We start from the raw sequence: 23,304 nt of genomic DNA, 5'->3' as shown, positions 1-23,304 counted from the left end.
TAAATAACTCTCTGTCAGCAGCCTTCGATAGGAGAATCTCAGCTCCTTAGCTTGCAGTTCAGGGCCCTTCACTACCTGGTTCCTACTCACCTCGTTCTCTGTGACCTTGCGCCTCAGCCACAGACACTTTGGAGTTTCCAGATGCGCCAGGTATTTCCATATGCCTTTGCTCACACTCTCTAGATGCCTAGAGTGTCTGTTCCCATCCCACTGCCTTTACAGCTGACTCCTCCAGAAACCCAGCTGGATTGTCACCTGTTTCCCAAGTCTCCCCAGCCTTAATTTTCTAGCAGAGTTCATTGCTCTATCCTGTGATGTGAATATGTTGTATCTTTATTCACAGTATACTCTGAATCTGCCTCAAATCACAGTGAGTAGAGCGTGCTCTCACTTTGCAACTAGACAATAAGCTCATGAGGACAGAGACTGGACCTTATTTCTCTTAGAGTCTCTCTGTCATAGTCCTGTTCAGACAATAAATGTTTTGTTCATTTAATTAGTGAAAAAAATCTTTAGAAAGCTGATTTTTAGGAAATACCTCTTCAATCAGGGCTTCCCTGATAGCTCAGTTGGTAAAGAATCCACCTGCATTGCAGGAGACCCTGGTTCGATTCCTGGGTCAGGAAGATCCCCTGGAGAAGAGAAAGGCTTCCCACTCCAGTATCTGGCCTGGAGAATTCCATGGGGTCGCAAAGAGTCAAACACAACTGAGTGAGTTTCATTTTCACTTCACTCAGGGAGTACAAATTCATAATTTTTCTGTAATGGGGGATACATAATTGTTTCCAGTTCCCCTATGTATTGATTTTTATTTATCTTTCTTTATCCCCTTAGGGCTTATAATTTAGCATAGGAGCCCTCTTTTCTTGGAAAAAAATGAGAGCCTCTGTCTTGATTTCAGGAGATTGTGTGATCAGCTTCTTAACATTTTCCCATAAAGCAGCATTTCATGGTGTAGTTGAGAGATGACTTGCTTCCTGAGACCCGGTTGTAATAATAAGAGGGAATAGGAAATGAGGTCCCACCCTTCTGCACTTTAAAGAATGGAGTCAGGAGACATGAAAAGACCCAGCAGCTTCGGAAGTGTTAAAATCTGGTTGTATGTAAGGGAAACATCAGCCAGATTGCCATCAACATGACCTGCTCTCCCAAATCATCCTTTCAGATCTCAAAGTTTCTGTGTAGTTAGATCTTATCATCAGCCTTTCACTCTGTTCAGAGCACAATAGGAAACTGTTGTGCTTTTGAACAGGGAAGTCTTAGTTCTAAGGATTAGGAAAAATGATGTATACAGAAAATGATATAAAAAGTCAGAATTTTTAAATAAAATCATTCAGCCCACAGCCAGTAAGTAAGTGCCTGCTGTATGTTTGGCCCTGTGCTAGAATTCAGTAGGACGTAGTTTCTCAGCTTGTAGCAGCAAACAGACATGCAGAAGAGAGAGAAACAAAGTATCATGTGAGCTATCAGTGTATATAGAGGGCATGGTGGAGATACAAAATGAGGGAAGAGTCACGTCTACTCAGAGGCAATAGAGGTAAAGGGTAATTGGGAAAGACTGTAGAAATGTGTGCCTGGTATTGTGTTGAGCAAATAGAGAGGAAAGGTCATTCTAACAAGATGGACAGTCCTAGCAACTTAAGAAAACTGCTGAAGTTTCCTGTGGCTGAAGGCTTTCTTGGAGAATTCTTCTATCTAAGAAGAATCACTTTATGTAGAGATCTTGGAAAAGTTTTAGTAATTATCCAACTGTCTTCTTTTTTTCATCCTTTTTATCAGTGAAGAACCTGAGACTCAGAGCGGTAAAGTAACTCACACAAAATCCCACAGGGAACTTACTGGCATGTCTGATATTCATAAAAATAGGCAACATGTATTGAATATTTATCATGTACCAACATTGTGACATACATTATATCATCTAATCCTTACATCATCCTAACCCAAGAATGGGGAAGTACTGTTTTACTGATGAGGAAACTAAGGCCCAAATCATCCAGCAAGAAAAATAGCCAGGAGTTGGACTCAGACAATCTGACTCCAAAGTCTGTGTCTTAATCCCACCTTGTTAAACTGACTGTCCTTTCTGGTGTTCTCAATTCAGTTCAGTTCAGTTCAGTTCAGTTCAGTCACTCAGTCATGTCCAGCTCTTTGTGACCCCATGAACTGCAGCATGCCAGGCCTCCCTGTCCATCACCAACTACTGGAGCCTACCCAGACTCATGTCCGTTGAGTCGGTGATGCCATCCAACCATCTCATCCTCTGTCATCCCCTTCTCCTCTTTCTCTCAATCTTTCCCAGCATCAGGGTTTTTCAAATGAGTCAGCTCTTCACGTCAGGTGGCCAAAGTGTTGGAGTTTCAGCTTCAACATCAGTCCTTCTGATGAACACCCAGGACTGATCTCCTTTAGGATAGACTGGTTTGATCTCCTTGCAGTCCAAGGGACTCTCAAGAGTCTTCTCCAACACCACAGTTCAAAAGCATTAATTCTTTGGCGTTCAGCTTTCTTTATAGTCCAACTCTCACATCCATACATGACTATTAGAAAAGTTCTTCCCACTATTAGCAGCTAACTCCCACCTACAGTTGTTTCCTTTTATGTCTGTCCTGAAAACAGAGTTGCAGAATTGAAATATTTATTGTCATTTTTACTGACTTATTTTCAGGGCTCTACCAAGGATCAGTTCAGTTCAGTTTAGTTCAGTCGCTCAGTCATGTCCGACTCTGCAGCCCCATGAATTGCAGCACGCCAGGCCTCCCTGTCCATCACCATCTCCCGGAGTTCACTCAGACTTACGTCCATCGAGTCCGTGATGCCATCCAGCCATCTCATCCTGGGTCGTCCCCTTCTCCTCCTGCCCCCAATCTCTCCCAGCATCAGGGTCTTTTCCAATGAGTCAACTCTTCGCATGAGGTGTCCAAAGTACTGGAGCTTCAGCTTTAGCATCATTCCTTCCAAAGAAATCCCAGGGTTGATCTCCTTCAGAATGGACTGGTTGGATCTCCTGGCACTCCAAGGGACCTTCAAGAGTCTTCTCCAACACCACAGTTCAAATGCATCAATTCTTCGGCACTCAGCCTTCTTCACAGTCCAACTCTCACATTCATACATGACCACAGGAAAAACCATAGCCTTAACTAGACGGACCTTGGTCGGCAAAGCAATGTCTCTGCTTTTGAATATACTATCTAGGTTGGTCATAACTTTTCTTCCAAGGAGTAAGCGTCTTTTAATTTCATGGCTGCAGTCACCATCTGCATTGATTTTGGAGCCCCCCAAAATAAAGTCTGACACTGTTTCTACTGTTTCCCCATCTATTTCCCATGAGAGATCATAAATTTTTGTTAGTTTAGATATTAGACCATCAGCCACTGCATTCGTCAGAATTCAATAAGGGAAACAAAGCCATAGTGGTTATTATGGGCTAAGACTTTTATTAAAGGAACTAGAGCTTATATAGTTGTAGAAAGAGCTGGGTAAGTAAAGGTAAAAAAAAGTGGGGTTAAGGATCAGAGAAAGTTCACTGACCAGCCCTGACCCAGGCAAACAAACTTCTGGGAATCTGGAGGGTGGGCAGGCCCAGCTCTGGAAGCAACACCGCAAAGGGCAGCTGGCATGGAAGGAAAGCTGTGGAAGCTGGTTGGCTCTTTAAGGTCACCCCCTCTGTGAGTTTGCAGCACAGTCTTGTGGTGGGCCTGAGGGCACTCTTGGTCACCAGAATCAACATTCTCAACATTTGAGAAGAGCAAAATCACTGCAGATGGTGACTGCAGCCATGAAACTAAAAGACGCTTACTCCTTGGAAGGAAAGTTATGACCAACCTAGATAGCATATTCAAAAGCAGAGACATTACTTTGCCAACAAAGGTCCATCTAGTTGAGGCTATTGGTTTTTCCTGTGGTCATGTATGGATGTGAGAGTTGGACTGTGAAGAAGCCTGAACGCCAAAGAATTGATGCGTTTGAACTGTGGTGTTGGAGAAGACTCTTGAGAGTCCCTTGGACTGCAAGGAGATCCGACAAGTCCATTCTGAAGATCAACCCTGGGATTTCTTTGGAAGGAATGATGCTAAAGCTGAAACTCCAGTACTTTGGCCACCTCACACGAAGAGTTGACTCATTGGAAAAGACCCTGATGCTGGGAGGGATTGGGGGCAGGAGGAGAAGGGGACAACAGAGGATGAGATGGCTGGATGGCATCACTGACTCGATGGACATGAATCTGAGTGAACTCCGGGAGTTGGTGATGGACAGGGAGGGCTGGCATGCTGCAATTCATGGGGTCACAAAGAGTCGGACACGACTGAGCGACTGGACTGAACTGAGGCACAGAGTATGACCTCGAGGACACACTGGATCCAGGGTTCATCCGAGGCTCGCATGCATGGCTGCTGCTTCACTGTTGCCTCCCAGATCTTGTACAGCCTCACTCTGGAGCAGCTCTAGCTTGGAAACATGCAGGGAAGGGGCTCTGGGAAATATAGTTTCCCCTACAACCCGGTTGTTGGTGGGACACCACACACACACACACACACACACACACACACACTCACACCTAGGAAAAGGACATGGAAGGTAGAAAGGGGTGCCTTCGCCTGTCTCCAGTGCCTGTGGAGTGTGTGTGTGCTAGTGGCTCTTGTGGCTGTTTATCACTGAATCCTGATAACTGCTTTCAGAAAGAATTGATGTTCAGGGATACATATCTAGCAAGATTTGAAGCCTGGATTTTTTTCTTTTGTTCGAATGAGCCAAAACTAATGTGTATTTTAATGTAGTATGCTGCTTTTCATGAGAGACAAGATCTAATGGTTTGTTTTCCTGTTCATTTGAATTAATAAGTGAATTTTTAAAAATTTAGACTTAGCAGAAGTTCTGGGTTTTCCACATTCCAGTTAGTTACCATGCTAGTTACTCAGGAGAGACTGAGCAGTGACTCACAGGGACACCACTTTTAGGTCAGAGGAGAATAAGTCCATCTGGCAGCGTGACGAGAGCTTCTGTTTTACTCTCAGCAGAGCTTTGACTTCCTTTCGGCTGTGCCCAGAATTAAAAAGCACGTCAAGGGATGCTGCGGATGATGCTTTAGAGTCAGGAGCTGATTTGATCGAGCTTTGGCTGCCCCTGTTTCCCTTCCTGAAAAGAGAATCTGGATTTTTGAGAACAAAAAAGAAACTGCCCTCCCCACCCCCTTTCTTAGCAGAAGGCAAAGCAGTGGACACCCTCTGGGGGATGCATCAGCCTTTCTGATCACCCTGATGTCACTTCCTTCTGTTTCAGTTCGCCCGATGCCTTTTCTTCCAGAAATCACCTACCTATGGACTCACTGAGACCTTGCCTCTGAGGGTTTTTTCTTGATGGCATTTCACCTGTTAATCCTCATGAACTTCTCTCTTCCTAGCCAATTCTCTTTGCTCCACTGAATATAGTTTTCAGTAGAACTTTTTAGTGGAAAGACTCATGAGGTTAGAGCAGTGCCCGGACTATAAAGATACTGTGAGTATTGTTTATCCAGTTGCACAACTAAATTAGGTCTCCTGCTGGAAAAGGAAGTGGGAAATATGTTAAATTTAGTTCTTCATAATGGAAGTAATATATGCTCATATTATTAAAATATAAATTTTTTAAAGCTTTTAAAAATAAGCATATTTAGTTCTTTTTGGCTATACTGGGTCTTAATTTCTGTGCACAGGCTTTCTCTATTTGTGGTGAGCAGCATCTGCTTATGAAAACCACTGCCATGATCATCTATGAATTTCCAAGGTAGTCTGTTTATGCATTTATTCTTTCCTTCAGCAGTCAGGGTTACACATCTGCTGCGTGTACAGCTTCATTCTAATCCTGTCTAGACGATATGCAGAGCAACATACCAGTATCCTGCTCTCATGGGTCAGGGGAGAAGTTGCTATTAAGAAGCTGTTTCTGCAATAAACTTAGTGGGGGCAGCTTGAACTAGAATAGTGAAGGTGGGAGAGTAGAGATGGGGGCCTAGTTACAGAGGTGGTAACGATTTGAAAGAAAAACTAAAGGTATGGCAAACATAAAGATAATATGAAGAAGAGGAGTTAGGTCCCTCCAGAAGACAAGAGATGGAGAAAGCGATGGCACCCCACGCCAGCACTCTTGCCTGGAAAATCCCATGGACGGAGGAGCCTGGTGGGCTGCAGTCCATGGGGTCGCTAGGAGTCGGACACGACTGAGTGACTTCACTTTCCGTTTTTACTTTCATGCATTGGAGAAGGAAATGGCAACTCACTCCAGTGTTCTTGCCTGGAGAATCCCAGGGACAGGGGAGCCTGGTGGGCTGCCATCTCTGGGGTCACACAGAGTCGGACATGACTACTGACTCAGCAGTAGCAGTGTCAGAAGACAAGAGAAAGGTGCCTAGGAGCACATCCAACTTGGTGATGCTATCTAGACTGAGATTATAGGAATTCTAGTGTCTTCAATTTGTAATTTCCAGGCTTCCTCTCTGTTTCTTAAAGTACTGCTTTTAAAAATCATTTAAAAACACTTATGTTAACAGTTAAAAATGGTTAATTTAGTGCTCACTTTGGTAGCATATGTACTAAAATTTGAACAACACAGAAAAGATCAGCATGGCCCTTATGCAAGGATGACACGCAAATTTGTGAAGCAAAAAAAAACAGTTAGAGATCTGATGATGTTTTTCAAGAACACAGAGGCTTACTAAGCCAAGAGTCTTAAAAACACTTAACAGTTGTGAATAAATTTAAAAGCTCATTTCTCCAAATATATGGATCACTAGGTAAATATTTTCATTTGAAGAAATAGATAAACTAACAGAACATGGTTTTTGTTCCCCCTTCACATGAAAATGTAGAACATATTTAAGATGTTCTTAAGTACTTAGTGGAAGAATAAAGTTCTTCACAACTGAACAACATTCAAAATGATGAATCTGGAAATCAGCCACAGTATATTTAACTATTACAATTATTTCAGGTAATTACTTACCAGAAGACAGCTCTCAGCAGAACCAAGATATAAGCACAAATTAGTAACCAGCTTTCCTAAAAGGAATAAATCTTTAGAGTGTAAAATGGTCAAAACAGGATTTGGAAGGATTAAGCACCATGCGTGGCTTCATTACTCTGTTTGATCTCCATTTCTCTTCTTTCCGTCCATTCATTCGCTCCCTCTTACTGTCCAGCGTCTGCTTAGTTCAGTTTCATTTGTGCAGCTGTCATTCCTTCCCTGTGTTCCCCTGATACCTTGTGTGTGGTGCATCCAGCATATTTGCTGCCACTGTTACGTATCTGATGCCTCCCTATGGTATGAGTACGTTGTCAGGGACTCTGTCTTTCCTGGATTTCAAATATGGCTTATTGTAGAAAAACCTTTGAATATAAACTCTAATGATATTATTCCCCCCAAGAATGTGTTTTCTTATGACATTTTCAATTTTTAAAACTATGTATGATATACTTTTCTATGAGGAGTAAAGAAAATGTGAATTTTATATTCTTATATTTTTCCAGGTACCACCAGGCTTTGCGTATTGCTATTAGCAGGACTAACTGCTAATCATTATGTGACTCAAAGTTTAAAGATGCTTCTCTCCCAAAATCTTCTTTGCAGGGCCCACCCATACAAACTAGGGTGTTGCTATATTTTTGTGACTTGCTATAATCTCCCTGCATGACACTTAGTATATACACTTCACTCTAATTGCTTTTAAAATAGATGCTACCTTGTAAGCTTTGTTAAGGTAGAGACCATAGGTGTCTTATTCATTATAATATCCCTGGGACAGACTTACAAGAGGATCCTCTCATAATAATTCTCCTTGTCTCCAGATTCAACCTTTGAAGCCCAACGTTTAAATAAAACCCTATTTGAACCTAATGTTCAAGATGAAATGTCAGCCACTAAATATTGGAAGTGTATGCATTAGCTGGGATTCTGTAAGGGGTTGCCATGCAGATGGAATCCTACATTAATATACAGTCCCAACTCTGATAATGAACCTGAGAAACCATAGCATCAAGTTAGTCATTGGGTCTAACAGTGTCCTAATAAAGCTGTTTCTTCCATGAAAACTGGATTTACCTTCTAGGCACTTCACCTATAAAAATAAAAGCAAAAAAGAAATTGAAATGCTGTCTTTGTGGCACAAAACTAATTTTCCTAAGCAGTTATGTTCAAGGGAAGTAATTAAGTCTTTTTAATGAACACAATATTTCTGTTCTTCATGGGTCTGTTTACTGTCAGAATCTTAGTAAAGAAGTGATTTTGCAAATAGTTCTATTTTATACGTGGTCTAAGTGAAACATGGCAAAGGGCCCACATTGCAAGAATTAACAATGAATTTCCTAATTCAGTCCATAGGCTCCTAGACTTGAAATATAAAAGCAGAATCCTAGAACTTAGAGGCCACATAACCCTATGGTTTTTAAGTGCTTTCCCAGGTCCACAGAAGAACTGCATGGCCACAGCAGTGAGGAGAAGAGATGGGAAGATGGGCAGGAGGACACAAAGATGGGACCTTCGCCTGGAGAGCTTTGCCTTTCCTGCTAATTTCCTCATGAGATTCTGAAAGAAAGGGAGAGTTTAGTGATGAAAAGGGCATGGTTGTGTTTTATCTGTGGACCAGCTTGCACATATAGATAAAGACATTGGTGAAGGTACAATTTTCAGTAGCTGAACTGGTTTAGAGTCTGCTCAAGGCCTGATTCTCTACCGAGCCCTGTTTTTCCTACATCACACTGCCTACTTTCGAAGTCTCTTATTTCTTTGCCTGCAGCTTCCAGAGCCAAACTCAGCATGATCAACACCATGTCAAAAATCCGTGGCCAGGAGAAAGGGCCAGGTTATCCCCAGGCAGAGGCGCTGCTGGCAGAGGCCATGCTCAAGTTTGGAAGAGAGCTCGGAGATGACTGCAACTTTGGTAACGTGTGCTTCCTCACATTTTCAGTTATCATTTGTCCTGGGGATCTTAGTGCCACTGAAAAAAAACCCCTGCAAGAAATAATTAAGACCGTTTCATATTTTGATTCTGTTTTGGGTCTTGTACACATGGGCCCCTTATTTGTTTTCAGAGTTGCTTTATCATTTTTTAGTGTCATTTGTCTTAGAAATTTTATTCACTTTCTGTCTTCCTCATAAGATCCCATCATTACCATAGCTGGCAGACACAGCCAGATGCCTGGATATTTACTACTGTGTGTGTCTGGCAGTGACTGAGCGTTGGGGCAGACGGAACTGTCACACTCAGCAATGGGTCAACACCCCACTTCACAAGCTTTTTCTTAGCTTCTGCTCATCTGTGTAGGGTACCTAATGTGATACCTCTGGTGAATTCCTTTACCTCGCTCTCCTTGGACCCACAGCTGCCATACTAACCACCTTCTGTTTTCACTCCTTCACAATGTGAGGTCACAGCAAATAACTGTCCTTCCTAATTGAGCCCTGCTCTCCCTTCCAAGTTTTTGCTGAATACATTGACCTTAAACAGATCTCCTCCAGGGGAGAGCGAGTACTGGGAACTTCCCTGGCCGTCCAGTGGTTAAGAATCAGTGCTTCCACTGCAGGGGTCATGGGTTTGATCCCTGATCAGGGAACTAAGATCTCACACTCCACGCAGTGTGGCCAAAAATAAATAAATAGATGAAAATAAAGAAGGTGCTAGTGGTGAAGAACCACCCACCAATGCAGGAGATGTAAGAGACACAGGTTTGATCCCTGGGCTGGGAAGATCCCCTGAGGAGGGCATGGCAACCCACTCCAGTATTCTTGCCAGGAGAATCCCAAGGACATAGGAGCCTGCCAGGCTACAGTTCATGGGGTCACAAAGAGTTGGACACAACTGAAGCGACTTAGCATACACACATGCAAGTACTCATGGAGGGCTTCCCAGGTGGCGCTAGTGGTAAAGAACCCACCTACCAATGCGGGAGACATAAGACATGAGCTCAATCTCTGGGTCAGGAAGATCCCCTGGAGGAGGGCATGGCAACCCACTCCAGTATTCTTGCCTGGAGAATCCCATGGATAGAGGAGTCTGGCAGGCTGCAGTCCATAGGGTCACAAAGAGTCAGACACGACTGAAGTGACTTAGCACACATGCCCAAGTACTTACAAAGGAGGGTTCAGTTCAGTCGCTCAATCGTGTCCGACTCTTTGCAACCCCATGAACCGTAGCATGCCAGGCCTCCCTGTCCATCACATCCACCCATCTCATCCTCTGCCGTCTCCTTCTCCTCTTGCCCTCAATCTTTCCTAGCATCAGTTCAGTTCAGTTCAGTTGCTCAGTCGTGTCCAACTCTGCGACTCCATGAACTGCAGCATGCCAGGCCTCCCTGTCCATCACCAATTCCTAGAGTTTACTCAAACTCATGTCCATCGAGTCAGTGATGCCATCCAGCCATGTCATCCTCTGTCATCCCCTTCTCCTCCTGCCCCCAATCCCTCCCAGCATCAGGGTCTTCTCCAATGAGTCAACTCTTCGCATGAGGTGGCCAAAGTACTGGAGTTTCAGCTTTAGCATCAGTCCTTCCAATGAACACCCAGGACTGATCTCCTTTAGAATGGACTTGCAGTCCAAGGGACTCCCAAGAGTCTTCTCCAACACCACAGTTCAAAAGCATCAATTCTTCAGCACTCAGCTTTCTTCACAGTTCAGTTCTCACAACCATACATGACTACTGGAAAAACCATAGCCTTGACTAGATGGACCTTTATTGGCAAAGTAATGTCTCTGCATTTGAATATGCTATCTAGGTTGGTCACAACTTTCCTTCTAAGGAGTAAGCGTCTTTTAATTTCATGGCTGCAATCACCATCTGCAGTGATTTTGGAGCCCAAAAAATAAAGTCAGCCACTGTTTCCACTGTTTCCCCATCTATTTCCCATGAAGTAATGGGACCAGATGCCATGATCTTCGTTTTCTGAATGTTGAGCTTTAAGCCAACATTTTCACTCTCCTCTTTCACTTTCATCAAGAGGCTCCTCCAAAGGAGGGTAGGGAGCTTCCAATTCCTTTTCAAAGGAAAAGCAAACTTTTATATTCTCTATAGTAAGGAATGCCGGCCCCCACCCCCAGGGGCATTGAGTCTGTTGTACTCAGTGATATTTCATGAACTGCCTCAGATGGAGAATACATTGATCTCCAGAGGGCATTATATACCGTCTCTTGTCTTGTTGTCTTCAGAAGACAGGCAGCTGTTCCTGGGTTTGGTCTGTGATGGGCCCTTTTATTGCAAGTGCATTTCATCTTTGTTCTTTAATGTTCAAGGGCTTCCTTATTACCTTGCAGGCCCAGCGCTTGGTGAGGTGGGGGAGGCCATGAGGGAACTCTCGGAGGTCAAGGACTCCTTGGACATGGAAGTGAAGCAGAACTTCATTGACCCCCTTCAGAATCTTCATGACAAAGATCTGAGGGAAATTCAGGTACCTGCTACTAGTTGTTTGGGAACCGGATGTTGGAATTGTACAGATGCAGGTCCCCTTTTTTAAAACTTACCATGCACGTTGTCAACACTGAGCATGTGAACTGTAAAAAATCCAGCATGAAAAATCAAGATAAATGATAAATGTAGTACTTTTTGCCCCACTATTATGACTGTGCCACTCACGAGTATTACATTTAATTTTTCCATGTTTGGTTTTCAAGTTTTTCAAGCATTTTTCTCCAGAAGGATATTCTTTCCCTGGCTAAACAATTTTATTAATTATTCTCTGTTTTCTGGGATGATTTCAGCCTCTAAAATACCAGCTGTACCAGTTCTTAGCTTGTGTACGCAGTTCTCCTTTTACTCTATAAACTTGTGTTTTCATAATGGTTGTTAGACTTGAGGAAGAATACCCAACTATCCTTTCTAAAACATGTAGGACAGCTTAGTTTTTCCAGATAAATAATGTTCCACTGGCTTTAACCTCTAACTAGGTATGTAATGTTTGCTCATCCATTCTTTCAACAGATATCTGTTTAACTTGTGTGAACTTTGATTTTCAGATAAATGAAGTCTCTGCAATCTCTAGCTTAGATCTTCAACCCTGCCACGCTTGTTGCTAGGTGGCAGACTCACTCCAAACCTAACGTGTCTCTCTGATTCCAGTGCTCTGTTTTGCAGCTGACTGCAGGTTCAGACATTTTAAAAGGATATTCCTTCCAAAGGAATAAGCACTTAGTTTGGATCAGGGCATGGGCTGGAGGCAGGGTGTGCGGTGGCAGGAGGGTCAAGGGTATTCTTCCTCCCTCCTTCTCCTTTCTTCCCCACTCCCAACTTCGTTTTCATTTCCTTCCCTCTCACTCCCTGAACACCCAGGGTCAAGAGAAATCTAGCACATTTTCCCCACCCATTAACAGGGGGACACTGCAGCTCGTAGGAAAAGAATACTTTGTGGCTTTGTGAAGCTGCTTTCCTGATTGGTTGCTGGAGGCGTCGGGGCAAGGCTGGGCAGTCCCACTCCTGGACTGTGTGCATCAGGGGTGATGCAAAGGGGAATTACTGTGCAGTGTTGGGGGTTAGGTCCTGACGAAGGTCTCTTTCAAGTTAGGTCTTAGGACTCAGTGTCCCCATCTGTCAGATGGGAGACTTAAATTAATCCATGATTCTCCTAAAGCTGCATCAGTCTGTTAGGGTAAGTGCTGAGACCAAGTTGCCTAGGCCCCAGCCCTGGATATTCTGATTCAGGTGATCAAGAATTTATAGTTTTAGTAAACATCTTAAGGTGATTCTAATAGACTGGATTACCTCAAAAATAAATCCCTTCCAGCACAAATGTTTTATGATATGAAAAAGGAAGAATACTTTTCTTTCTCACTTCATTTCAAGGAAACCATTTTTCCTCTGCCTTCCCACGAGATACCATTTCTTTGAAGATGGAGACTTGTGAGCCCCATATGCCTGTGCTTTCTAAACCTTCCTAGCTTCCACCCCCAGTCATAGGGTGGAGAGGCATATAGTCCACCTTAGCTTTGACCCAGCAGGGGCAGACAATAAAGGGCATCAGTATTTTCCAGATTTTCTTCCTTGCTATTAATTATTTTTAAAGGTGTTTCCCAAACATACATGCCTTAGTCTTTAGAAGCATTTGCCCCCATTGATGTGTGTTTCTTTATTTCTCTGGTGACATGATGTTTTAGAACTTAGCCTGTCTTATTTTGGAAGCCAATAGGCATGGTAGGGAAGTGAGCCGTAAGTAGTCCTTTTCCATAGGTCCCTTCAAAGCACATTTCTGCCCTTGATTTTTTTCAGCATCATCTGAAGAAGTTGGAGGGGCGACGCCTGGACTTTGATTACAAGAAGAAACGACAAGGCAAGATTCCTGATGAAGAATTACGTCAAGCTCTGGAGAAATTTGATGAGTCTAAGGAGATTGCTGAGTCAAGCATGTTCAATCTCTTAGAGATGGATGTGAGTGACTCTCCTGTGGTTTTTAATTTAACTTCACCTTTGAGGAACAGGATTAATGTGTTAAAGGGTTATGTAATTTAAAATGTGAGTGACTGATAGTGCTATGTGGTGAAAGCTTCAGTACATAGTTATTTTTTAAAATAATTTAAAATTATAAAGTAGACTGAGAAATTGTAAAGCTGTTTCTATATTCCTGTAGTTTGCTGTGAGCTTCCCAGATGGCAGTAGTGATAAAGAATCCACCTGCCAGTGCAGGAGACACAAGACTCGGGTTCAATCCCTGGGTCAGGAAGAGACCCTGCAGTAGATACAGCAACACATTCCGGTAATCTTACATAGAAAAATTCTATGGACAGAGGAGCTGGCAGCCTGCAGTCCATGGGGTAGCAAAGAATCAGATACAAGTGAGCACACACACACATACACACACACAAACACGACAGCACAACAAAAAGTTCGATGTAACTAGATTTTTGTCTGCTAATAATCTTAAACTACTATAAATAGTAGGGAGATAAAGAATGTTTCAGTTGACATGGGCTTCCCTGGTGGCTCAGATGGTAAAGAATCTGCCTGCAATGCTGGAGACCTGGGTTCAGTCCCTGGGTTGGGAAGATCTCCTGGAGAAGGGAATGGCTACCCACTCCAGTATTCTTGCCTGGAGAATTCCATGACAGAGGAGTCTGGCAGGCTACAGTCTATGGCATCACAAAGAGTCAGACACAACTGAGTGACTTTCACTTTCTGATGACCTATATAAGTCCAATAGTTTAAGCAAATACTCTGTTGAAATGTGAAGTGTAAAGCAAATTGACTTCAGATTAAATAAGAAAATCAGTCATTGTAGTCAGTAAGTATGTGTCCAATATACTTCAGTTCAGTTCAGTCACTCCGTCATGTCAAACTCTTTGCGACCCCATGGACTGCAGCACACCAAGCTTCCCCGTCCATCACCATCTCCCGGAGCTTGCTCAAACTCATGTCCATCGAGTCAGTGATGCCATCCAACCATCTCATCCTCTGTCATCCCCTTCCCCCTCTGCCTTCAGTCTTTCCCAGCATCAGGGTCTCATTCCAGTGAGTCAGTTCTTCACATCAGATGGCCAAAGTATTGGAGATTCAGCTTCAGCATCAGTCCTTCCAACAAATATTCAGGACTGATTTCCTTTAGGATGGACTGGTTGGATCTCCTTGCAGTCCAAGGGACTCTCAACAGTCTTCTCCAATACCACAGTTCAAAAGCATTGATTCTTCGGTGCCAGCTTTCATGTATGGTTAAGATGGTCTATATTTTGAGGTAAAGTTCACCTTTTCTTTCCAAAGGTAATTACAATTAAGGTTGAAGATTGTCACATAGATACTACATTTGGGATATAGGTGAGATAGTTTAAAAGTTGCCTTCACATTTCCAGAATGCTGAATTATTTTGCATGGCTTTAAAATTTGCTTTCTAACCACTTATGTCATAAGACCTGTTAACCAGATTTTCTGTCCTTGCTTATCTTCACCTCTAGCCCCATCAGTTGCTCACCAGCTTCTGCCAAGATATTTACAGAGCCTTTAGGTATTTACCACCCCCCTTGATTGGTGACAGGGGAGGCATGTTGAACATATCCAGACTTCTAGACTCTCCAGGAACATTGCTAGTTTGTGATTATGTAAAACAATGTGTCCATCTACCTACCGAGGAGGAACATGATGAGGGAGAGGGTGACCTGAGACACAGCATTCCTTCTCTTCACCAAGGACCCAGCCCCACTCCAAAACTCATGGGGTAGCATTGCCTGTATTCACTCAGAGGCCGCTATTCAACTGGATCGCAACACAAGACACAACATGAAGAGTAACCAAGGATGCTCAGAATATTAGAGGTAGAGTGAGCCCAAGGTGTCACTTAACCCAACCCTTTTACATTGCAGATGAGGGTCAGAGAGAACAAAAGATTTTCTGTCAAACCACACTGCCTCCCATAGTGCCTCATATGAGAAATCAATATTTACATTTTTATTAACAGCACTATATTGACTTAGCATGAGAAGTATAGACAGCAAAGAATGTTCTTGCCAATGCATCTCTTGTCCTATAGAAAGTCAATCAAAGAAGCCAAATCCTAATCAGAAGGTTGTGGCTAAGCATGAGACTGTTTGATGAGAGCTTTGTGATCTCTGGGAGGATTCTGACTAACGTTTCTTCTCCTAGAACTAGAGTTTCCAAGCACAGGGATGCTTTCTTATATTTAATCAATTTGTTACCTGCAAAGCTATCAGTTAGCCTGGCTCCCTGCACAGTCATGGCGCTGCCAAGCACTGGGCTGTGTGTCAGGGGTAGCTGCATCGTTTGGACTGGGCAGTAGCAGATGATTCAGGACTGTCACCTGATAACTAAGACGTGATTCGCCTGTTGATCTGCAGATCGAGCAGGTGAGCCAGCTGTCTGCGCTCGTCCAAGCCCAGCTGGAGTACCATAAGCAGGCAGTCCAGATCCTGCAGCAGGTCACTGTCAGACTGGAGGAAAGGTATTGTACAGTTCCCTGCATTTCCCATTTCCATTTCCTTGCTATAAAATGGTGTATAGAGAAGTGGAAATATTAGAATACATTAGAAGAAAAACTTTCTTCAGGATTCCTACTGATCCTACATAAGCAACTTCTGAATCATTTGTTTAGATTTTATATTGTCTTGGGCTCTGTTTTCCTTCATTTCCTTCTCTTTCCTTCATCCCTTCCTAATATTGTGTCTGGGCTTCCCTGGTGGCTCAGTGGTGAAGAATTTACCTGCCAGTGCAGGAGATGTAGGTTCGATCTCTGGGTTGGGAAGATCCCTGGAAAAGGAAATGGCAACCCGCTCCAGTATTCTTGCCTGGGAAATCCTATGGATAGAAGAGCCTGGTGAGCTACAGTCCATGGGGTCACAAAAGAATTGGACACAACTTAGTGACTAACCGACAATCATCATGTGTTTTATGAGCAATCAATACGTAGGTAACACTTTCTCTGCCACAGATGGGACCCCCAGGAGGCTACTGATGATAATGGATGTGGTTTGCCATCCAGCTATGCTATGGGTACTGAAGGCATATCATCATCAGTCATGTAACAGCCCTGTAAACCAAGTATTGTTAACCTCACCTAACAGACCAGCAAACCTGGGCTCAGGGTCATGCAGCGGTGCCGCAGGAGCTCCCGTGTAAGCATGACCTATTGGAAAGCTTGTGTCGTTTCACACTTTGTGTTTCTCTAAGTGGTGAGGAGGTCCATCAGAGGGAGCTGATTACTTATGCCTGTCCAGCCTGCTCAGCCTGCTCAGATGGGCCCCGTATCCTGGCTGGGATGGTGTAATTATTAGAGCTGTGAGGCACAGCCTGCACAGCTGTGTGTGGTGGCCCTGTGCTGTGTAATACGTGTTATTTTATTTGAGCTGAATGTGTGCACATCAAAGGATTGCCTCAAGAGATTTTATTCTCAGCTTGTGGCCAGATTAGGCTCTCAGAGCTGATGATACGGCTATCAATGCACAAGGCCTCCTGCAGGTATAGGGCTGTGTTATGAGAAACTTCCTCAACCTGTTGTCATGTGGCCAGCCTCTTCCTCTCCTCAGTGTCTTCCTTGACCAGTGTTTGGACAGGGAACCCTTGTGGAAACATGTGTCATGCTCTGAAGCCTCTAGGAGGGTTGAAAGCCATGCATTTCGTCATACTAAAGAAGCGTGATGCATCTTTGTGACATCTGCTGAGCAGGAAGGCCACTTTTCTTTCTTCCTTCTGAACTATGTTCAGAGCTGTCATTCTACAATTGCCGTACGCTAGACGCCCCCCGACACTTGCGGATTGGCCGTGCACTTTGCTTAGTGAGCATCTGGCGCTGTGGAAGACACTCCGGGGTGTGCAGAATACGTTTGCTGCCTGTACATTTCCCACTTCCTCCCGTCTCCCTTGGATTCTTTCTCCTTCCTCTGTGCTGTACCCAGGGTATACCGTATTTCCTCCTCTCCTCCCTCCACACATTCTCAAGCTCAGTAGGGAATAGCTGGCTTCTGGGAACAGCTGTTCATCTAGAAATGACTGCTAACCATCTTTTACTTTTCTCCTCCAACCCTCTCTGACTTCTCCATGGACAGGTAGACTCCTCACCCCCAGCTCTACCTCTGTGTTCCTATAACATTCTACGCAGATCTCCATAATAGTGTTTATACAGTTTACAGTAATCGGTTGTTTATGTTCTGTCTTCCCACCAGACCATAAGCTTGAGGGTAAGGCCTGTGACTGATTAGTCTTTGTGTTCCTGGCACTTAACACAGTGCATCCTTGCAAAGTGAGCTCTGAGTAAATGAGGGAGCAAGTGAGAGGAAGAATGAAGACAGTGAGGGTATAACCATAGAGGGTGTGACTGTGGCATAAAACATGGAGAAAGACACAGAAAAGAAAACTAAGGATCCTTTCTCATATTCCACAATGGTGGATTGGTGGGTAACCTAAGTATTTTAGGGATTTTATGGCTTTTCTTTTTGTGTCTTAATTGGCTGCATCCCCTTTTTCTTTTTAATGCAGAATAAGACAAGCTTCATCCCAGCCAAGAAGGGAGTATCAGCCTAAACCTCGAATGAGCCTGGAGTTTTCAACTGGGGACAGCACTCAGCCTAATGGGGGCCTTTCCCACACAGGCACCCCCAAACCTGCAGGTAAGGAGCTGATAGCTGCAGAACCCATTCCACAGGCCTTGGGCACCCCCAGTTGACATGCTTCCAGAAATTATAGGAGTGGTCCAGTCTGGCTATGTGAGGAATACACCGTAATAGATTTCTTACAGAATGGTGTTATCAGATAGAAACTTAATGGAGTTCCTTCTTGTCTCATTGACTCTCCTTTCCTCTCCTTTACTCTCTCCCCTCTGTTAAACTTTCTTTGTAAGTCCCTTATTCTCTCACTGTCCACCATCAGCCCACACTTACCTGCTGCAACAAGCACATTTGATTTTGACCTGACTTTGTGGTCTTAAAATCACCTTAATATGTCAGTTTCATTGTAGAGATGTCATGGGTTTTTTTCCGTCTGTTTTTCTGCTTGTATGAATCTTGCCTGCATAAAGGTGAATGCCCCTGGACAGTATGTGCCCACATACACTCACTTATAACCCACAGACAGCAGCTCTAGGAAACTGGATTTCTGGAGTCAAAGAAACACATGGGTGAATATATTTGCAGGTGAATATATTCTGAGTCTCAATAGCTGCTCGACTTTCCTCCTCTCCCTACCCTCCAGCCAGTTCACTGTGCTGTGGTAACAGGTTGGTACAAAAGTGAAAACTCATTTTCTATCAAGGATATTGGTGTATACCTAGTAATGTATCCTTTTAGCTGATACCACTGTCCACCCGCTATATGCAGATCGGGTAAAAGCCTGTGCTTGCGATATATTCAGCCTTAGTAATCTGCTTGGTTGAAGAAGAGGAACTGTCTGATACTAGATGTGGACTGTAAGGATATGCAGCTTTCTTCCATGTTTCTTGCATCCCCAGTGCTCAATGTTCGATGGGAGGAAACATAGGTGTCCTCAGGAGACTACAAAGGAAAGAAGTGAGGTGTGTGATGATGGTGGGAGCGCTCTGCCCCTTGTGCGGAGCTGGTGCTCAGAGCACTCCATGTGTGGATAACAGCAGTGGTTTTTAGAAGTTAGCTGGTTACAAAGACTAGTCATGTAAGTTATAGGTAACCTGTTCTCTGGTGCTCAGAAACCAATCACATATTCCACGTTTCTCTCGGAGACTCATTAACTTGCTTTCTCTAAATAAAAATAAATAAATGTTATTGTTCCCCTTCAAAGCCATCTAGGTGGCATGGATCTGCACGCACCTGTCTGAGTCTATTCGTATATGTGTATGCCTACTCTGTCAGTATGCTTACTGATTTAACATAGATCTCTTTTAAGATAAGGGCCCATCCATCATTATTTAAATCAAGGTAAATATATTATTTTTCTATGCCATAGCTCTGATGGGCACACATCATAGTCATATATGCGGTATATTAATGCACAGGTATAATTATATCACTTTTATATAATCTCATTTAATAGCCGCAGTAATACCATGGAATAAGTTCTAACTGTTCATTCCAGGTTTAGACAAAGCAACTGAGACTGAAGTACCTTATGCAAGGTCACAGAGAGTAAGAACTTGAACACAATGTTTTATATTGTCTTGTTTTTCACTATATTACAGCAACTTCCAGAGACTGAGGTCTTTATTTTAAAAAAGTGTGAACTGCACTGTTATTCTGATGCTGTAAAACATTGTCCATGTAATGAACTGTTCTATTTCATATAGGCAGAGATCTTAAAGTGCTAGTGTGGAAAGAATTTTGGCCATGCTCCATTATGAACCTAAATCTCCTATGCTGTGCTGTGCTAAGTCACTTCAGTTGTGTCTGACTCTTTGCAACCCTATGGACTGTAGCTCACTAGGCTCCTCTGTTCATGGGATTTCCCAGGCAAAAATACTGGAGTGGGTTGCCATGCCCTCCTCCAGGGGACCTTTCTGGCCCAAAGATCGAACCCTTGTCTCTTACGTATCCTGCATTGGCAGGTGGGTTCTTTACCACTAGTGCCACTTGGGAAGTCCAAATCTCGCAAAGACTCCTTAAGTCATTGGGTCTTCCGTCTCTGCACATTATTAGGAAGGCCAGCCTCGATGAACTGTGTTGTATGTACCAAAAGAATAGATGTGACCAATTTTTAATACTGGAAAAAGAAACAGGAATTCAGCAACTCCCAGAAACGTGAGAGAACTTCTGAAGACTGGTAGAGAGCAAGGTGCCATGCAGCAGACACTGGGGACCAGTGCCAAGAGGAAGCTTCAGCAGGAAGAGGAGAGGGAGGAGCCGAGGGCGGGCAGCAGGGCAGGCAGGTGGTGCAGGCAGTGGTCGCGTGTGTTAAATTCCCCTTGTCTCTCTGTGCTCTTCTCTCCTGCTCTCACTCCCAGGTGCCCCAATGGATCAGCCCTGCTGCCGAGCTCTGTACGACTTTGAACCTGAAAATGAAGGGGAGTTGGGTTTTAAAGAGGGTGATATCATCACACTCACTAACCAGATTGATGAGAACTGGTATGAGGGGATGCTCCACGGCCAGTCAGGCTTCTTCCCCATCAATTATGTGGAGATTCTGGTTGCTCTGCCCCACTAGGATGTTAACGCTGGCTGCCTCACCTCTTCTTGACCCAGATAGTTAGGTTTAACCACTGCTTTGGTAATGCTGCTTACAATACATCCCAAGTGCAGGCTGCAGTGGTCCAAGTCGTCAAGCCCCACTGAGTACGTTTGGTTGACTTGTGTGATCCCACAAGAGTCATGGTGATGGATGATATCTTCTTAGCCTGGTGGGCATGGCATGTGCTTTTACAATACCATTTGAGACCAGCCAGTAGTCCCAGAACTGCTGTTTACACAGTTCTCAGGAGGCTGTGGCCTCTGAGAATTTGACCATGAGCCACATCACATATCCACCATCCTACTGAAGATATTATCTATCACCGGCGGGCCGTCTCAAGGTCTCAGGTTCTCCATTTAAGTAGAAGAGAAAGTTCTTGTTTTCACATCAGCCCCTCCCAAACGTGTGAGTCACAGAACTGTCCAAGACAGCCTCCCTCACCAGCAAATTATCTTCTTGTCTGAATGAGTGAATTCCTGGATGCTCTCATAGAAAGTGTTGAGTGTGGGTTCAAAGCCTTCTCTGAAAAGTCTCCTTTGTTCCCCTGCTTCTGCCTGTTTCTGAGGCTCAGCTGGTTTTCTTCCCTCCCTGCTGTTAAAGCCAGAGGGTGATTCCCGTTTATCTCTAAGTAAGACAGTCATCATGTTGTGGGAGGAGCTGAAGAGGTTCTCTACTATGAGGAATTGGAAAGGACCTGGTTGCCAAGCTTTCCTTTGTTGCTGTACAGAAACCAGATATGTATACAGGGCATTTCTGAAGGTACACGGAAGGGGGAACAGATGTCTTCACTTCAGTTCTGTTTGTGAATTACATGTTTCATGAATCCATTTGGTACAGAAACACAAGAAGAGCACTCGAAACCATTTCTCCACTAGCTCATAGACCAAGAAACAGTAACTATCTTCCCATTCCACTTTCACCTTGTGTTCTTTGAACATCGTTTGTGCATATTTTGCCCTCAATGAGGACCAAATAAAGACGATTTTTGTGCTTAGCAGTTTAAGATGTGTGGCTGCATATGCAAGACTCTTTCGCAGTTCAGTAACGACATTTATTTCTGTCCCTTCTATCTCCTCTTCATTTTGTGTGTACAGTGCTATGTGTACGCTTATGAGTTGTTGTTGTTGTTTTTTTTGTATCAGTCATTAAAGTCTTGTTAGGTATCCAGAGTTCTATTTATCTAGCTGTACAGATTCTTCCAGAGGTTCAATGTGCTGCTTCGGATGCGCCACTTGCAGTTGTGGATCATGTGGAGTGAAAGGCAAATCTTACTGCTTAATGTATAAAGTCTTCCCACGGGAAGCGTTGCTGTTTCCAATAAATATTGCTGAAGACAGAACCAAAGGCTCCAGTGCTTTATTTTGTGTTAGTTGCCCAGGTCCAGTGGTGGGTGGACTAGTCTTCATTGCCTTCTGATACAGCCAAAGCAGACCTGCTTCCAACCTCAGACCTACTTCTCTGTAAGCAGGGCAAGTTCCATTATCAAGAAGGAGTTAGCCAGGACACTGGTAACTTCTTGGTAACCCTGGGAAGGAGGAGATTTGAAAAAAAAAAAAAGATAAGAAAGTAGGAAGAAAAAGACTTCTATAAAAGTTAAATGAGATAGCATCATGTTGATATCATGAGAAGAATATCATGTTCAGAGCAGCGAATAAAAGATATCATTTCAATCAGTCTTTTGTTTTCTTTCATGCTTGAAGAGAAAGGAATCGACATGGAAATACAGATTGGCCAAAAGCCAGCATTCTTTTCTCTTGCTGTGTCTATTGGGGGTGTGGGGTGGGAGGAGGGGAGCAGTGCATACAGAATATGTATTTGCTGAGCTCCTGAGAAAATAAACATGTTCTTTGCGTACTGGGTGTCCTTGTATTCTTCCATGCTGAGGGCAATAATCCAGAAGTTCTAATATAAAGCAAGTAGTTTTAATCTAACTGCTAAAGATTTACAGAAGATATACTAACTAACATATATATTATATATAATTTCTCTAACTGAATTTTTTTTCTTCCTGTGAGTTAGAGTATTACAGATCAATTCTTCAAATCAGTTTAAAGAAGAAATTACCATTGACTTTACTGTGAATGGAGAAAATCCAGAAGAATCACAGGTAAACTATCAGACTCAATAAGTAAATTTAATAGGATTACTGGATGTATAATCAATATCCAAAAAATGTAATATACCAGTAATGGTCAATTAGAAAAAAGTAATTAAAATATACATCATTTACAAAGGCATAAAAATTCAAGTCTGTAGATATAAATCTAATAAGAATTATTTAAGAACTCTATGTAAAAATTTATAAAACATGTTTGAGAAAAAATAAAGAAGACCCTAAATGAGTGAAGAGATATTTTTGGATTGGAAAAACTCAACATTGTAAATATGTTATTTCTACTCAGATTGACATATAGGTTTAGCGCAATTTCAACCAAAATCTCAGGAAGTTTTTTGTATTTGAAAATTGACAAGCATATCATAAAAATTATGTGAAAATGCAAGTGGATATTTCTTTCTAAAGAAGAACAACAAAGATGGAGGACGTTTCCTTGATATAAAACATGAAGTTACAGTAATTAAGAAAGTGTGATGTTGATACGGGGACAGGACAATAGATGATCCATGCAGAAGAGCAAGTCCAGATAGAAGCCTATATATAGTCAAGCAATATTTGAACCAGTGAAGCGTTCTGTTGTCTTTAATGCTACACATGCCAATGTGGCCG

At 43.1% G+C, this 23,304-nt stretch overlaps 1 protein-coding gene and 1 non-coding gene across 2 annotated transcripts in view; both read left to right on the top strand.

The window, feature by feature from the left end:
- SH3GL2 (SH3 domain containing GRB2 like 2, endophilin A1) overlaps positions 1 to 21,761 on the top strand; it is a 222,281-nt gene extending 200,520 nt beyond the window's left edge. Inside the window, exons 4-9 of the mRNA XM_068974181.1 lie at positions 8,768 to 8,911; positions 11,279 to 11,412; positions 13,224 to 13,382; positions 15,794 to 15,897; positions 17,928 to 18,058; positions 20,356 to 21,761. Coding sequence (XP_068830282.1) covers positions 8,768 to 8,911; positions 11,279 to 11,412; positions 13,224 to 13,382; positions 15,794 to 15,897; positions 17,928 to 18,058; positions 20,356 to 20,555 — 872 coding nt within the window. The 3' untranslated portion in view covers positions 20,556 to 21,761. The remainder of the gene's footprint in view (positions 1 to 8,767; positions 8,912 to 11,278; positions 11,413 to 13,223; positions 13,383 to 15,793; positions 15,898 to 17,927; positions 18,059 to 20,355) is intronic.
- On the top strand, positions 6,545 to 6,651 carry LOC138081614 (U6 spliceosomal RNA). The gene has a single exon (XR_011145061.1). It is a non-coding gene; the product is annotated as a U6 spliceosomal RNA (small nuclear RNA).
- Positions 21,762 to 23,304: the final 1,543 nt, after the last annotated feature.

This window comes from Capricornis sumatraensis, chromosome 6 (assembly GCF_032405125.1).
Source record: "Capricornis sumatraensis isolate serow.1 chromosome 6, serow.2, whole genome shotgun sequence".
Taxonomy (NCBI): domain Eukaryota; kingdom Metazoa; phylum Chordata; class Mammalia; order Artiodactyla; family Bovidae; genus Capricornis; species Capricornis sumatraensis.
The sequence above is the reverse complement of the archived record's forward strand: the minus strand, read 5'-3'. Positions and strand labels throughout refer to the sequence as shown.